The sequence below is a fragment of the Ochotona princeps genome, chromosome 4, assembly GCF_030435755.1.
Source record: "Ochotona princeps isolate mOchPri1 chromosome 4, mOchPri1.hap1, whole genome shotgun sequence".
Classification (NCBI taxonomy): Eukaryota; Metazoa; Chordata; class Mammalia; order Lagomorpha; family Ochotonidae; genus Ochotona; species Ochotona princeps.
In genome coordinates, this window is record NC_080835.1 from 21,541,241 (window position 1) to 21,556,648 (window position 15,408).

Consider the following 15,408-nt stretch of genomic DNA (forward strand, 5'->3'; position numbering starts at 1 on the left):
TTAATATAAATAAATTTTAAATACATTCTAGTGACATTTCTTTAAGATAGGTGATACAGACAGCAATGTGAAAAATATCAGTTATAATTTAACTCCCAAAGTGCTTTTATTTTACGTCAACAGTCAGGTGCTTTTCATCTCCTTTAGGCTAAAGTGACTGCTTCCATGTCCTTTGGATGATGTAGGAATTGAATGAGAAGATTTCTATGTTTGTTGGTCATCAACACTGTTTGATCTGTGACATTCTAATGATACATCTGAAAATATTATTATTTGTATATGCATGCCTGTGCATACAATGCGTGTATGTGTCTTACATGGGGATATTAAATATGGAAAGATGTAAGAATTCATCAACTACAAAGGTACTTTAAAAAGTCTGAGAAAAAGGGCCTGGCGTGATAGCCTGATGGCTAAATCCTCACCCCGCATCCACCATGATTACGTCTGAGCACGAGTGTGTTTCCAGCTGCTTCAACTCTTTAAAAAAGAAAAGTCTAAAGAAAAACGAATTAAAAGCTAAGTTCATTTGGGTACAAATTTCTTTTTAATTCATGCCTACGTTGGCATTAAAAATTATTTTTATTGGAAAGGGAAAAACAGAGACAGAAATATCTTCCATTTGTTGGTTCACTCCCTAAATGGCCTCAACAGGCAAAAGCTAGCGGATCCAGAGCCAGGAGCCAGGAGCTCCCTCCTGGTCTCCCACACAGGTTCTGTGTCCTTGGACCATCCTCTGCTACTTTCCAAGGCCACAGATGGGGAGCTATTTGGAAGTATTGCAGGCAAGATATGAATTAGCAATCGCATGGGTTGCTGCTACCTAGAGGTGGAGGATTAGTCAGTTGAGCCACTGCATAGGCCCTCATCCCACATGTTTGCATTCATCCAATGATAGATTGTAATATATCATGCTATATACTCATAAACTTTTTGAAGACCTCTATATACATGAATTCAAAAATTATTGCACTGAAGAGTTATCTTTTAACTTCATTTTTCCATAAGCTATTTAAACTAGCCTTGTGTAACTTTTACAGTCTATATAGGGAATATATTCACACCTAATAAATGTTACATAATTAAACATTTTATTGGCGTGATATGATCTAACATATTTTTAACTTCTGCAGTGTTTAAGTCTGATTATTTCTCTATTTCTGCTACTTCTATGGTTCAATCACAAGAAAAATCAGAATTTATTCCTGGAATGCAGTATAGACCCTGGTGTATGCTTTATAGTGATTTCCTGAATCCTATGTGGACAGAAGCACAAGTTCAAAATTAAGGAAGGAAATACATTTTCATGTAAATGGGAATAAATATTTGAACTGATTTGAACAGATCATAGTTACATAATTATGATTAATAAAAGTTTGATTTTTTTAAACTAACACAATCATACAATTGTTAATATTTTAAGGCATGATGAACAAAGATGCTTTCTATAGGAAATGAGATTTCACCTAACATTCATTCTAGTACATGCTGGTATTTTACTCTGTTTCGTTTATCATGCTCTGACGTGCTAAAGTCTGAAGTGTTTTCATAAATTATATGAGAGGGAATCTCACAAAATCAAGTATTTTGGGGGTCATATTGTGTCTTTTCAGCTTTATTTTATAATGGTTGTTTAGGAACGGAAAAAAGAACTGAAAGAAAAGTACTATCCTAATTTCCAATTCCTACCTTATCTGAATTAAAAATGAAATGTTTTCTTCTTATACTCTAGAAGACATATTGTGCTTCTGAAGTCCTGGACACACCCATCAGTCTGTGAGTGGACACCATGGGATTCTGTCGTGTTAGCTGGAAGATGCACACTTCTTTCTTGTCATTGCAACTTGAAATGCTTAGCTTCTTTGCTGAAGCACAAATGATTCAGGGTTTATTTCCTTTACTTCACTGAGACCTTGACTCTGCAGAAAATCAATTCATGTAGTTAGCAGAATAACTTCCTTAGGCTTGATTTAATGCTCTAGTGTTGATTAGACATACAAATCACTTATGAAGGAATTATATGCACTTTCCTCAAATTTTCCTGGAATCTAACATAGTGGTCAGTACTGAAGATATGTCAACATTTGAATGAATGATTAAATAAAATAGCCAGCCAAATCAACTGATTGATATTTTAAAGGAAAAGAAAAAGAAAGAAAGGACGCAATCCCCTTAATATACTCCAAACATTCCATTTTGAACTGAAAAGTTTGGAGCATATTCAAGGGAAAGCGATTTAGACATGTAAACATGAAATTAATTCTTAGGTTGGAGGGTATAATCGCTCTTTTTCAAGCCAAGTTATTTGAAACACATGAAAAGATCTGACAGGATACTTCACACACAACTTTGTATAAAAAAATTGCCAATCACATACATTTTTGCAAGCAAACATTCAGTCACAAGGAATCAACAGAAATAGCTGAATCATCTTGAAAACTATCTAGAGCAAAAACTAAGTTCATGGAAACATATTACTATGGTGGATAACTGTGTGCAGCCACCCTTCTAACAGTGGTCGCATGAAATACCATGACAAATCTATCTCTTGAGAAGATGGATTAAAACACATAATGAGTTACTAAAATAGCTGCAGTTGGCCGAAGAGATTGTGAGACATTTTGTTTTCATAAATATGGTTGTGAATATATGCTTTTGCACATTGCATAATGATGTGATGTCCAAAAATGCAGAAAATACATCAATAATTTTGTTTCACAATTTGTACTTTCAGTGCTGAAAATCAAATGAAACTGGAATTTATATCACAGAACTATAAAAATAGTGCAAACTTTGGAACAGTGTGGAAAAGCTGAATGCAGGCATAAGGATAAAAATATCAAAATATGGAAAAGTATTACGTGTGTATATTATGGACAACCCTACACAGATAGTCTGGAAAAGATATTCAGCTTTCAGAATCATTAAGTATATTTTGAAGACGTACATTCCAATGAATAGTTGATGTTTTTCTTGCAGGATATAGTCCACTCAGAGAATATATCCACACTTATTTTCTTCTGGCATTGCTCCTTTCGAAATTCTTCTACTTTTTTTTTTTTCATTTTTTTCTTTTATTTTTTAGTGAACATTCAGGATTCATATACAAAAGCCAACAGCAATAAGTCAATCATGAAATACATGCAAGGAAATAAAGTAAAAATGAACTCACAATTTCTCGCCACTGAAGCACTACACACTGGTGAGAGAGGTGTGAAAGTCTGGAGACCATGACTGCTCAGGCCAAGGGCCAAGACCCGCAAACTCATCTTTGTTTGAACATTGCCCTTTCTTGGTCATTGTTGAGCTACTAGAGAGGATGGGGTGAGGCAGGAAAAAAAATTTTTTTTTTCAGAAACAACAAAAAGCAATCTTAAAGCAGTTAATTTTTTCCTCAGAGAAATATTTCACCTGTTCATCTGGCATACTATGTAGTTCTGCTATTAAATTTGCCTGCATCAGTGTTGCCTATTCTACTTTTTAACATAAGACCATGCACTGCTTTTCTAATTTCAGAAGAGTAAGAATTATCAAAGGCAATTAATTCTGAACATAAATGTCCAGTGTTTCCTTTTAATGAAAAATGTGCTCGTTCGTGTTCTTCGTCTCTTGCAGTTGTTCATCAAGTAATAATCATGGAGCGTTTCCTAAAATATTTATTTGCTGGGAAAATTCGTATGAAATGACTTTTTGGAGTATAAAAAATTGGTAGGTAACACTTGGAACAGTGAAAAATAGACTCATCTTGTTTGTAAACTATCAATTTAAGATACTGAGCATCTGAGTGTCAGAGTCAATGTCTCCTCTTTTTCTAGAAAGTCGTTCACTTTAGTTATCAAGGTGAAGTTACACATAGAAACATCAAGGCAAGGTTACTTGTACATATTATTAAACATGCAAAAATTTCCTGAAGGATAGCGTTCAACTGTGAAGAGTCCTTCTCAGCTCAGCCTCAGCCAGGTACCATCCTGCTAGAAGTATGGCTGTCTTAGAGTTTGGGAGCATGGCGGGTTACTTTGGAGAGGCAGCCCCTTTAATCACAGGCTCCCTATTCAAATACGTTGCCCAGTAAACCAGGTTGAAAGTGCCAAACAAGACTGGGAATACAATGCGGGACATTTTGTCAATCTTGCTAATGTTGTTGTAAGTCTTTTTGCTCTCGGAAGTCTTCTCTTCAGAACCTTTTGTTGAGGCTGAGGATGGATTTGAGATTCCTGCTGGGGTCTGCTCCTTTGGGATGTTGGGGGGGTGGGTCATCTTTCCAGTAGTAAAAGCATTTGTGGATTTATTTAGTATGAGTTCACGCTCCTTTTTCTTGATCTTGGCTGCTTCTAAGGCTTTTTTGCCATCCCATGCCCAGCCTCTCTTTGTAAAATAGTTGACCGTGGCAAACTCGATGAGTGCAGAGAACACAAAAGCATGGCACACGGCGATGAACCAGTCCATGGCGGTTGCATAAGCCACCTTGGGCAGAGAGTTCCGAGCACTGATGCTCAGAGTCGTCATGGTCAACACTGTGGTTACTCCAAAAACTGTCCTGGCAGGAACTGATTCTCGGTTCAACCAGAAGGACACCTGAGATAAGATCACAGTCATTATGCAGGGAAGGTAGGTCTGGATGACAAAGTACCGGATCTTCCTTTTCAGGTGGAAATGAGCTGTGATGATTGTGTATTCACCTGTGCTGGTGCTGCTGTTCTCCGTGCCCACTGTCTGTCCCATCAAGTGATACTGGTTCAATCTGGAGCCATCTTCTGCCACCACCACAGACTTGGTGGAGCCGTTGGTACAGACATACACAACCTCAGAATTAGGGTATGCATAGCTGCCGAATTTCAGAGGGCAAGCATGGGCATCCATTGGGAAGTCTTCAAGTTGCATGGGACACTCAGCAGAGATAGTCAAGCGCATCGTGTAGAGCAGCGTGCCGTAGTCCTCCAGCCGCAGCACCTTGTTGGGCGTGGTCATGTTGTGCGCAATGGACTTCTTCCCGTTGTGGAAGAACGTGTCTGGCGTCCAGATTTTGCTGGCAAGGAGGTTGTTGAGTGGGAGGCGCTGCATGGGCCCCTTAAACCGAAGCCTTTCATCTTTCCAGCTTTGGCGGAAAAACACGTCGATGGTGTATTCCATTTCGGTATCCGACACCGGGCCAAAGCTGGTGACGTAGATGTCGGTCCTCACCTGCGTGATCCGCTCTCCTAGCCCAGGGCGCAGTCTGTTGTCATAGCCATCCAAAAGCCCATCCAGTATTCTCGTAAATATCGTGATATTGTCATTAGTCTCATCTTTCACAGAAATAGTTGGCATTTGTGAAAAGCCCAAGTGACTGGATAAGTTCATGGAGATACAAAAAAGAAGGAGGTTTTTGATCATGATAAAGCTAGAGAACATTCCATTGTCCATTCCCAATAAGAATAATAGTCAAAGTAGATGATTAGTTGAAGCAGGAAGAATTAATTCTCTGTTTCTCCAACCGGATCTGGCAGCTTTCTGAAATATGTGCCACGGGTTCAAAGTCAGCAAGCTACTCTTTGTTCTGCAAGATGCCCACTGCCCGGGTCCGGCGCGCCCGGGGTTTACCCTGCTCTCCGGCCCTGGGAGGCTAGCCGTCGGCGAGGGTGCATCCTCTCCTTCTCCGCCTGCTCTCGCTGGCAGGCGCGGAAGGCCGGTGCGGCGTCACCACCCCATGCTGCCAGCGCGAACTTGCCCAGTGCTCCCGGGCGGAGCTGACCCGGAGCCCCGCGCTCCCGCCGCTGCCCTGCGGCTCAGCTCGCTTCCGCGCCGCGCCCGAGGTCGCTAGCTGCACGGCTGCGGATCCCCCCGAAATTCTTCTACTTTTTAACATGGACTAATCAGAGTATTCCCTGTTAGCTTTTCCAACTTCTGTGCTGGGCTTCAGTGTTATTCTGGCTTTGTAGAAATCTAGCCTGTGTGTACTCACATACAGAACATAGATTTTGTAGAAGAAAGAGTGGGATTGATTTGAATCTGAGACTGGTAATTTAACGTTTCAAGACTTTACATATTGGATGTGCAATTCTGGGATCATCACTTCAGCTTCATAAATTTTGACTTTTGCAGATTTCAAAATTCAAAGTTACAGGTTTCAAGGTTGGGTACTTCAGGGTAATAGTTGGCACTAAGATATCTTAAATATACATGAATTTTTTTCCTACTTTATTGTCATGAGTATTATTTTTGGTCTTCCTAGGCAAATTGCATGTAGAGTGTCTTCAGAGTAATCACCATCACCTTCACTCCAGTGGATGCAGGCCACTTAATGACATTTTCTGACAGCAGTAAACTTCAGCTTTTCTTTATACTGCTCTTCTGTTAACTTTCCTACTGGTGTTGATAGCCAGCCTGTTCATTTTATTGTCACTAGTTTTCAACCTTCGTTTTCATCATCCCATGCACTGCTTCTTGAAGCAAATCTGTCTTCTGCTATTCTGTTTCATATCTGTCACTATGATAACGTTAGACTTGGCCAGCGCACCTTTCAGGTTTTTTGTTTGTTTATGTGTTTGTTTGCTTGTTTGTTTTCTTCATGGCTCTGGTCTCAAGAGAAGTAGGAATAGGGTACATCATGGTAGCTTAGTGGCTAATGTCCTTGCCTTGCACGCACTGGGATCCCATACGGGTGTCTGTTCCTGTCCCAGCTGCTCCATTTCCCCTCCAGCTCCCTGCTTGTGGCCTTGGAAAGCAATAGAGGACAGACCAAAGTCTTAGGACTCTATACCCATGTGGGAGACCCTGAAGAGGCTCCTGGCTCTTGGATAGGAATTGGCTGTTGTCTGACCATTGTGACCATTTGTGGGGTGAACCAGCAGATATAAGATCTTTCTCTCTGTCTCTTCTTCTCTCTGTAAATCTGACTTCCCAATAAAAATAAATAAAAAAATAGAAGTAGGAATAGTGTAATAATTTATGAGAGTTATGGGTTTTATGTCTATTTCAGACACTGAGAACAAATCATAAAACGTAACAGTAATGGTTTAACTAAGAATTCTGAAAGGTCTGCATATAACATAAGTTACTGGTGTCCAGAAAAAGTGAAAGAGAATCAATGTATTTCTATTTAGTATCTATTGTTGTAAAGGTTGGTTTGAAGCTATTATAGACTATTAAATTCCAGTAGATTTGGAAGGATTTAGTCATGGTCTTTCCTCAGTAAGTTAGCAAACAAAGACACACTCTGTCCTACTTTGTTCTTCCTTAGGTAGTCCTTTTTCAATACTAAAGTTAGAAGGAGTCCAGACTGCCACGTGAGTGCTAAACTATGGAACACAGTGCCCAGAAGAACAAATCAGCCTTTTTATTTCTTCCTTCAAGGTAGCTTTCTATGAAGTTATATAACTTCACAATGACCAAAAAGCACCCTTTATATTCATTTAAACCTGTACATATACATACCAAAATCATAACAAGTTTTGCCATTTAATTATTTTAAGAATATGAGTTGCAAAATTTGTAAGAACATGGTAGTGATGAATCCAATGGCTTTAGGGAAATAAAGAAGAGTTGGGAAGTATGAATTTGTAAATTCGAGTTATAAAATGAAACTTCCTGAGTCTTCTCAATCCAAAGAAGAATCAACACTATTTTCATCAATTTGTAATATATATGCCTAGATGATACGATTTAGAGTGAAATTGATGACAAAATTTCTTAGTCTCTTCCATATCCTTGTATTTCATCTATTGCTGACTTGGGTCTTTTGCTGCATTTTCTTTTTAAGAAGAGAGTACTAGTCCATTAAAATGTAACATTTTGGTTCAACTGCTGAATTTGAGTGAACATAAACCTATTACCATGCTATTTAAAAACAGATCACTTAAAGATTAGCTGATGCTATTTATGGCGAAATTTAATTCTGTCCATCACAAAGAAGTTCTAAAACTAACCAAGATAGAGACAAATATCCTGAATCATTTGGCATACTCAGCTGAAGAGTTTTGCAGGAGTGAGCCTCGTCCTGATTTTGGCTCTCATCGTCTCGTCATCACGATGGTCAATAGGATGAAGAGAAGCAAGCGCAGCTCTTGGGAAATGCCGTGCTGAGGTTCTCTCTCTAAATAGATTGCCCTTTTGCCTTCAAAAACATTTTAAATTACACACCCTGGCATTTGCCACCTTACGGATACAACTCTGTCCTTGGCATGTCAGGGAAGATAAACCTTTTTTTTTAATTGATTTGCTTTTAGCACATTGCTTTGTTAGTATCAGAAATGTTATTCTTTAAATCTGACAGTGCAATAAGCTACCCAAAACACTATCTTTGACTAAGGCATTTTTTTTTCCTTAGGTTTGTTTCTACATCACACAACATATAAAATTCCTGTGGGATGCTTGGTATTCTGACATTAATTGACTATTATGCTCTTAGTTCTGTTGTGTTGGTGAGAATAATGTTATTCCGATGAATCATATTTTTGTCTTCTGATCTAGTGAATATTTCTCTTGTTCACCTCTATCCACTTGTTGCAAAGTTTTACTGTCAAAACTGTTCTATATTTTGTGGAAAACTAATTATCTGCATGTCTTCCTATTTCCCTAATTTAATACTTTCTTTTCTCCCCTTCTTGCCTTAATCTCAGAATATGAATTCACAAATAGATTAGAAATATATTGCTAACAAGATATATGTCAACATTTTAGGTGCAGAACATTTTTTTTGGGGGGGTGTGCAGGAAAATCCTCAACACCATGGTGAGGAATAACTAATCTTTGTGACCCACCCAGCGAGGCATGAGCCAATCCATGCCAGCTCTTTCCTGTCAGATTTCAAGTTCTACTTTCTGTTGTTTATTTATTTTAGGTTTTTTTTTTTTTTTTTTTAAGTTTGTATGATTGTTTGCTGTGAGGGGTTTTCGAAGCAATCCCGATGGTCATTGCGAGGGAGGGGGTGTCCAGAGGTGGAGCCAGGCTTGGACCAGAGAAAGCTCTCCTCCCTAGTCAGTTCTTCTGTTTCTGCAGACCGCTCAGGGCTTCTGGTTGTCTTTCCGATGACGTTGGTTTCTGCACGGTAGTGTTTGGACTTCTTCCATCCCCTGTGGAAGCTCCGGTTGGGGGTGGGTGACCTCAGAGTACTCGGCCTCCGAGGGCATCCAATTCCCTGTGGCCTCCTTGGCAGTTGGGATATAGTCTTTGTTGCTCGTATTAATAGTTTGTGGTGAAGGTCTGGGAGTCTTCGTGGTTGGGATCCAAGCTTCCTCCTTACCACCTGCTCCACTCTGGAGTGCTCCCCTGCTCCACACACATGACCTCCTGTTAAGAGGTTGTCAGGATCGCACCCGATTCCCCCCTCATGCATTGGTATAGTAGTTTTAGTGTTGTTTAGTGCCGCTTTGAGTCTGTTATCTATGAATTACCAGATTTGATCTTGATAGGCTATATTGTACTTTTTTCTCACTCTTTTTATGGTCCTGAAAGATTTCCCTGCACTCCCCCCCCATTACAGGTTAACATAGCGTATTGAGGGTATAATAGGTTTTACAGTTTTTCGATGTAGATCTTAAGTATTCTGACATTTTTGTTGTCAAGTTGCTTTTTTCTCACTATTGAGTTGTCTGAGATTTCAAAAGTTTTGGCTACTAACTACTTATAATATTGATGCTACTAACTACTTATAACATTTATGGTTCACAAACATTTTCTTCCATCCCAAAGATGTCATTTCACTGTTTTTTTTTCATTGACTATCCAGACACGTTTAATTTTTGCTAATTTCATTTATTTATTTTTAATTAGTTATCTATAGTTTCAGGATCATATCTAAGAAATTATCATCCAAATCAGTATCATATATTTTGTTTTTTTCACTGTTTCTAGAATTTACATTCAACTCTCAAATCTGTTTTGCATTTGTTTTTGTAGGTGTTATGAAGTAACAATTCTATTTCATTTTTCTTCATGTAACTATCCAGTTTGTCCAACAATTTTTTGAAGAAACGCTATTTTCCTCATTGTGGGTTCTTGACATCTGTGTTGAAAATTGACCAACTCTAAATGTGTGGATTTATTTTGGGATTCTTCAGTCTGCCAGTGTATCTTTATGTCAGCATTATGTTTTGATTGCTATAACTTTGTAGTATAATTTAAAGACAAATAATGGACCATCTCCAGCTTTATTCTTCTTTGATGATAATTTCTCTGGCTTTTAAGGGTCTAGTGCTCCCATTCTTTGGTTAATTCATGTTCATGACAGCAAGCTGTTTATTCTGTATTGTAACTAATAAATAAAGTTCTGACCAAAAAAAAAAATATTGCTAAATGTGTTGCCTGTTAAAGGGTCAATTCAATGGTGCAAAAGGTTAACTCTCTTTTGAGTATCTAAAGGCCTCTACATTTTGAATTCTGCCTCTCATTTTTTGATCCATTGATTCCACAATAGTGAGGAAATGATTATTATATTTTATTTTCTGAGAGAATAGTTGTGGAGAAAACAATGACAAGAAAACTATGCCCTTGCCTCCTTAAACACCCTCAGCTGGAAAACAAAGTGATGGAAAACAACAATAAGAAGATTCCACAGTAATCACATTAACCTTTCAAAGTTCTTTTTCGGAAAAAGTGTGGTGTTTGGCACTCATTGCCCTGATTCGCCTTCCCTATATGACCCTACGTGTTTTGAGGATTATCATAAGAAAATTGGAGACCAGACTCATCCAGCAGTATTTTTTTTCTCATTAAATCATTACTGAGCTGTGAGCATACTGCTTGCAATGGTAAAATGGTTTCATTTTCCATAGATCAAATATAATATTGACCTGAAGCTCACTGCTTCTTCCTACTCAGGAATTTTAAACTCCCTGGATTTCAAAATCTGTTAGGAAAAGAAGATGGCTTGCTATTTAATTTCTATCTTGTAAAAATTTGTTATGTAATTTCTGAGACCTAAGGATGAAGCAATGCAAAGGTATTAGGAGTTATTAATAAAGTGTGAATATTCAAAATGAGGTCACTCAGGAACAACAGTAGAAAGGGAGTTAATTATTTTTATCATATGACAAACAATGGAAGCATGACTTGGGGAAAATTGCTATTTCTGGCGTATTTCCACTAGGGTTGTGGTTCCTTTAGTTTTCTATTATTTATTCTCCAAAACATAGCACAATAAAATATCATTTTATTTCAATATTAGCCAGGAGTTAAACAATCACCTAAAAAATATTATTTTTTTTAACCTATCTGAATCCCATGTCTGTATTTTATTTCATTTTCTGACTCCCAATAAGCAACTACTTGCATGCCACACTATTTTCATATTCAGTCAGAGGTGATAAATCAAAGATCCAATAAATCAAACGTTGTCATGTTTCGCTCAGAGGGAGTCAAACGCTGAAATTGCTCCCAGGTTACCAGATTGACAGAAACAGAAAGATGACAACATGTCTGCCTGATGTTGCCATATTTTGTCTCCTTATTCAGTTTCTTCCTCTCATTTAAAAGTTTCTTCCAAGAAGCTGAATCAACTGTAATGCTGATAAAGGATGCTGCTGTTATCGCAGCTGTTTTTGCTTTGTGTTTTTAGCTCTGTATTATCCAGTGATCCTACAAGGATACCTCAAAGAAAATATAATTAAACATTCAAATTGATGTATACATTTTTAAAATACATAAAGAGCATTTCCATAAAAATCAGTTTCTCTGAAGTATCTAAAGAATCTTCCTAAACTTAAAAATATATACATATTTATATTTTAATTATTCCTGTCATAATCGCACTTTTATATAATGTCATCATTACACTTCTATTAATTTTTTTACATAATCATTGCTGTAATCATAATTAAGATAAGAAATTCTAAGTATAAATTCATACTGAAAAGAGGAATGAAGATAGAATTAGCTCCTTTTTGTCTCCTGGGGTCAGGAGACAGTATTTCCAAAGAGAAAATAGATTAGCTTCATTATAAAGTGACTACAACCAGACAATTTTTAAGTCTTCAGAGAGTAAGTTGATTTATAAATGAACTGATTCTCTCAAGAAATATGAATTCTGTTCAGATTTTTTAGGCTAAAAAAACTATTTGAACAGTAATATTACCTTGATACAAAGTCTTACAAGGAAAGTTCTGAAAAATTATGTTTACCTAAGTTGGTTTAGTATACACCTGTGAGCTCTTGGGAGATTCTAACGACACATTTTACTCAGTAATGCAAAATTTTGCCTGCATAGGTTTATATTAATTTACATATAGTTAATATATTAGATAAAAACAGAAGAGAATCTTTGATAGGATTTTGCAATATGGCTTTCAGAGAAAGAAATTTTCACTGTTAGAAATACATGGACTCTGTATGGTGTGCGCTTGTAATTAGGGAATCCCAACAGAACCTGAGCTGTGGATATGCATCATAGTGAAGGAATTCACCATGGGGGAAGGGTTGGGGGTGAAGGGGGGAGAATCCCAGTACCTATGAAATTGTGTCATGTAATACAATGTAATTAATTAATAAAAAAAAGAAATACAATATTCATTAATTAGAAGAGATTCAGCAGAATGATTGAATAGTTTAACTTTTTGACATAAAAACCAAAAGAAATACATGCATTTATATCGTAATCTCTTTCAATGTAAGGAAATAATTAAAATAATTAAAATCCTTCAGACCAGGCACTAATATTCCTCTAGTCTTTAGGTTTGTACCTTTTAATCGTTGTTAATCAACCCTATTTTATAGATCCAGAATTTAAGTTTAAAAAGATAGCTGAACTAACAAATGAATTTAGAAAAAAGTAAATTTTAATATAAATATTTTTAAAGATTTATTTATTTTTATTGTGAAGTAAGATATACAGAGAGGAGAGACAGAGAGAAAGATCTTCCATCTGTGTGTTGACTCACTCCCCAAGCAGTCGCAAGGGCCGAAGCTGACCCTGGTGCAGGCAAAGCGAGGGACGGTAGCTACTAGGCTACTATGCCAGGCCGAGTAACAATATTAAAACATGTTCTGTTCAAACTATATATTGTTGTTACTGTATAACAGCACATGTATAAGTTGTCATTGTAAGAGTTATTTTTTATACTCCTATTACCAGGTTGAAAGGGTCTGCCATTCACGTCACATTTATGAGCAGAAGCTATATTAATATTGTAGTTATATATTGTGCTATTAAAGAGGCCTTAAATGAAGTATTTGCATTTTGGAAATCATTTGAATATAAAGTGCTATTTTACTTCTGATTATTAAAGTTACTCTAATTAAGCTCATTGTAAAAACTTGAAAATCATGAGAAGGAAAACAATATTTTCAAATTATTTTAGCACTTAGCATAATTGCAATAAAGCCTTAAATAATGTAATTTCAGTATTTTTCTGGCTTAAGGCAACAAGAAAGCCACAAAATATTTATAGCATTTTTTATTCACTAATAGTTACTTTGCATAATTCTAAAATATTTAATTATGTATAATGGATATTTAATAATGTATTGGATAGGTTACATTTGTAATTTATACTCCATTAATATACTTGTCATGCGACAATTAGAATATAAAATGCTTGCGGACTCTATTATTTTGTTCTACCATTCTACTCTTATTGTGTAGTACGTGACATGTGATGCCTAATAGTTATTCTTAAAAGAACATATGAGTAAATGAAAAAGGGAATTAATTTAGCAACACCAGCTAATGAGTTTATTAGAATAAATAACTGGAAGTTAATTTGTTGGAACATATGCATCTTCAGAATACTTTGATTTGTATTAAGGAATTGTTTCCCAAGTTACTATGTTAAGTTTTACTCCAATTAGCAGTATACTTTTCAAGTACTCTCATCATCTAGATTTTCTTTTTCTATATCACGTTTGTAAACATGATCTGAACAAAAATATTTTTAAATGATTAATTGATAGCCTTAGTGCATATTAGCTCAATTGTTGTCACTGGCACTATTGAACCATGACTGAGTAAGCTATAGAGAAAAATGCACTAAAATTTTCACCAAGAAAGTATACATTCCATTTTGTCCAAATTAGGTAATAACGTTGAATGAGTCTTAGCATGATTCTTCAATGAAGTCTGAAATATTTGCTGTTCAGAGAATTTATGCATTTTGTACTTTTATTGTTTTGCAAATATTTATACAAATTATTTTGGATATGGAAAAACATTTAATTTTGAATAACTTTAGTGCTCTATTAAGCTACTATGTTGTAATTATTTAAGAAAATGCATTTATTTTTCTTACAGTTAAAATTTATTTTTGGAGAGAATCAAGATGGTGGAATAGGGTAAGGACACGTTTAAAAGGATGGAAGAACATTTAATCAGGATGAAACAGAGAGGACATATTCCAGGAAATAGAAAAGGACAGAACAACAGCAGAGGAGTACCTGGAGACTGACAGACACAGGAAAGCAGCAAAAACAAAGGTGTGGTGTTGCAGTAACTGATACTCCAGCAGCATTCAGCTAACAACAATCCGAACTCCAGCAGCATCCAGAACTCCACCAGCAACCAGGTGGGAAGGGACTTTCACTGGGAGCCTGGGAGGTGAACACAGACAAAGAACTGTCCGTCCTGCTGGTCCGTTTGATCTGACCAGGAACAGAGACAGAGCAGCAGATCCCAAATGGAAAGTGTAAGAACAGGGTGGTTTTCACAGCCCAGTCAGCCCCCTAGAGCTGAATTGGGCACCATTTTGCTTAAGAAGGAAAGGAAAGGGAAAGGACTGAGCATACGCTGAGCTGGGAGTGAATTCATTTCTGACTCAGTAAGCTGCAACGACGTGGCATTCTACAGGTTCAACCCAAGACAGGTCTGGATAGCCCTAAGACCTCACAGCCAGCAGATCAAGAACTCTATAGTGATACCTCAGGCACCATTTTGAACACTGTGGCAATAGCTTTAGGACTGCAGGGGACAACAGTGAACTGTGCATGTGCTGAGCTCATGAGAACTCACTGAGTTCTGTGGATTGCACTGGTCCCACAGGAAAATAATACCAACTGTGGCATCGTATGGGTCAAAACAGGTCCATGTGGCACCCAGAGCTAATGTCCCACAGGTTCCGACAAGATCAGCACCACCAACAACCTAACTATATAGGACACCTGGTGTCTCTCTAATCCTGGGAAATGCTCCAACTGAAAGTGGGAGAAAGGTTGCAGAGACAATGGTGCAGCTTCAGGATGGTATCACAGGAGGTGGAGAGTGGTGAGACAAGAGCTGGGGCTGTGGAGACCACGGTGGAAATCTAACATAAGAACCCAGACCTGGAACTCGCCGGAGGTTGTGGCACAAGTGGCTGCAAGTAAAGAGTTGTGTACCAACTGCCATAAGTAAAATCCCATTGTAGACCTGTGGATGACACAGCTTAGAAACCTGCCCCAAGGAGAAGACTCTGCTAACCAGAAGTACAATGAAGAAGAGCAAAAGAAGAGACAAAAGCACAATGA

At 37.4% G+C, this 15,408-nt stretch overlaps 1 protein-coding gene across 1 annotated transcript; it reads right to left on the reverse strand.

Annotated features, from left to right (window-relative positions):
• Nucleotides 1-3,346: 3,346 nt before the first annotated feature.
• On the reverse strand, nt 3,347-5,490 carry LOC101517564 (gamma-aminobutyric acid receptor subunit alpha-5-like). Its single transcript, XM_058662465.1, has one exon. It carries the CDS (start codon nt 5,401-5,403, stop codon nt 4,012-4,014), a length of 1,392 nt encoding a protein of 463 aa, XP_058518448.1. The 5' UTR covers nt 5,404-5,490; the 3' UTR covers nt 3,347-4,011.
• Between the last annotated feature and the right edge of the window lie 9,918 nt (nt 5,491-15,408).

What these genes read in the sequence shown, in the direction of transcription:
- LOC101517564 (XM_058662465.1), bottom strand. Translation starts at nt 5,403, where the DNA reads ATGGACAATGGAATGTTCTCTAGCTTTATCATGATCAAAAACCTCCTT.